The following is a 2,090-nucleotide window of genomic DNA, read 5'->3' as shown; positions in this document are numbered from 1 at the left end:
GGGGGGGGGCGCTCTTTGCTGGCCTCTTTAACAGATTTACTGGCGGCTATGTGCATGCTAGGGATTAAAACACAGAGAACACAAAGAACTATTTGAACGACAGAAGTGTTCCTTTTATCATCATCTGGTGGTTTTGCCTGGTATCGTTAAGTTTTGCAGTTCATATTTTGGGTATGCCACCCTTTTCTCCACACCATCAAACTCTCAACGCAGTCGTCACTTCGTTCGCGCATATTTTGCCTTTTCTTTTCAAATACAACATTAGAATGCTGCAGTTCGGCCTTCTTTGAATGCCAAATTTCAAGAGGCCATTGGCTTAATTCGGGAGGGGGGGGGGAGCGGTAGCCTAGGAGAGGACGGCGGATTTCCTCGTGAATTGAATAAGTGTGGCATTGCGGAAGCGCGCCCAACAAACCATGCCGCGGAGTAAAGTTCTGCGAAGTGCGCGAGCGTCCCGAGCGAGTCTGAAATAATGAAAAGCCATTAACTTGGACCCGCCGATGCAGCGCGCGGCCCGCGGGCTTGTTGTGGGGGCAAAGGAGGGACGACGTGGGGTGGGGGGCGCGGTCGGTGCGCCGTGCGCCGCGCACAACTGAAGCCCAACCTACTCCCGAGTGCTTCGTGCTGCCTACCGCGCCGGGGCCGCTCCAGCGGCGTGGTCGAAAGCCACATGTTAGTAAAGTCACAGGCGAAACGACTTACGTTTGCCAGGATTTGCCACTCCCGTTTTAAGCATCACCACGTGTCCCTTAGACACCCTGAAAATTTCAAGTCTGTAGATCATCGCCGTTCAGTTTTTCGCAATTTAGAACTATCTAATTAATTAGATCCTGGCAAACCCCGTAAAAGGAGTGAAAGAGATTAACCAGAAGTGCCAAGTGACATAGGTCGGGCCGCAGACCTGACCACACGCCGCTGGCAGGCCGAGCAGGCCCGGCCTCTTCGGTACGGAGTCGGCGGTGCGCCAAAAAGAGCTTGCAATTCCGTTTGGCGGAATGGCATGCCTGCTTTGTTGTTTTTTCAAATTACCAATATTTTTGTGTTTTGCTTTTTTTGTTTTCTTTTCTTTGCAAAACTTCAAAGTGTCTGAACCAGTTTAGACAAGAAAGTATAGGCATCTAAAGTACTAGTTTACATTTTTATTGAAAAAATTGTACATTTGTACTACACTTATGTCATATATGCAGAGGACATCATCATTTGTACAAGATAAGGGCTTCGTGGAGACCTCGTGTACGCGGTATCCCGCATCCCGTCCCGAGACGCCGCGAACCTGCGCGAAGCGGGCCAAGGGGAGGCAGGACTTGATGCATCGCCAGCGCATCTCTCCCTCCCTCCCCCGAGCAGAGCCGAGGGCCGAGCCTCCTCACAGCCCCATGCAGGCCTTGACCTCCCCCTTTGCCCCGGCGCGTCGCCCGGAGGCTGGGGCTGGGGCATGCGGCCGTGCTGTGCGCCGTGCGCGCCTCCCTGGAGCTGGCGTTGCTGGCAGTGTGTGGCGTGGCGTGGCGTGGAGTGGCGATGCGGTGTGTGTCGTGACGTAAGCCTGCCGTTCATTCATTCACTCACTCACTCACGCGGGTCCATTCAGCGACCGGAGGCTACCGTGGGCGCCTCGATGTCACGCGTTCGGTTGGAAAAAGTAGTTCATAGTTTGTTTTTTCTTTGGGGTTTCAGGGAGGCAGGGGAGGGCAAAGGTCACCCTGCAGCTCCCGTCCCGGACGGTGGATAGGATATCATTTTAAACATCGTCATTTTGATATGTCTATCAGCCTTTGAAACTACCCAAGTTGAAACCGCCTCCCCCACCACCCAGGCCACTCTTAAGACTACTAAGACTACCTAAGTTGAAGCCAGAACCGCCTCCACCTCCACCTCCGCCAAGCCCTCCCTTGAGACTACTGAGGTTGAAGCCACCCCCACTGCCACCGCCGCCGCCGCCGCCGAGCCCGCCGAGACTACTCTTGAGGCTGTTGAGGTTGAAGCCACTGCCGAGGTTGCCGAGGTTGAAGCCGCCGCCTCCACCACCCCCGCTGCGGCCGCCGCCGCCGAAGCTGCTCTTGAGGCTGTTGAGGTTGAAGCTGTTGCCGAGG

The 2,090-nt window shown here is 54.9% G+C and overlaps 1 protein-coding gene across 1 annotated transcript in view; it reads right to left on the bottom strand.

Annotated features, from left to right (window-relative positions):
* Window positions 1-1,119: 1,119 nt before the first annotated feature.
* LOC113211126 (uncharacterized) overlaps window positions 1,120-2,090 on the bottom strand; it is a 5,417-nt gene continuing 4,446 nt past the window's right edge. Inside the window, exon 5 of the mRNA XM_052273921.1 lies at window positions 1,120-2,071. Within this exon, the coding sequence (XP_052129881.1) occupies window positions 1,766-2,071 (306 nt within the window). The 3' untranslated portion in view covers window positions 1,120-1,765. The remainder of the gene's footprint in view (window positions 2,072-2,090) is intronic.

The sequence above is a fragment of the Frankliniella occidentalis genome, unplaced genomic scaffold (assembly GCF_000697945.3).
Source record: "Frankliniella occidentalis isolate FOCC.00 unplaced genomic scaffold, Focc_3.1 Scaffold314, whole genome shotgun sequence".
NCBI lineage: Eukaryota > Metazoa > Arthropoda > Insecta > Thysanoptera > Thripidae > Frankliniella > Frankliniella occidentalis.
The sequence above is the reverse complement of the archived record's forward strand: the minus strand, read 5'-3'. Positions and strand labels throughout refer to the sequence as shown.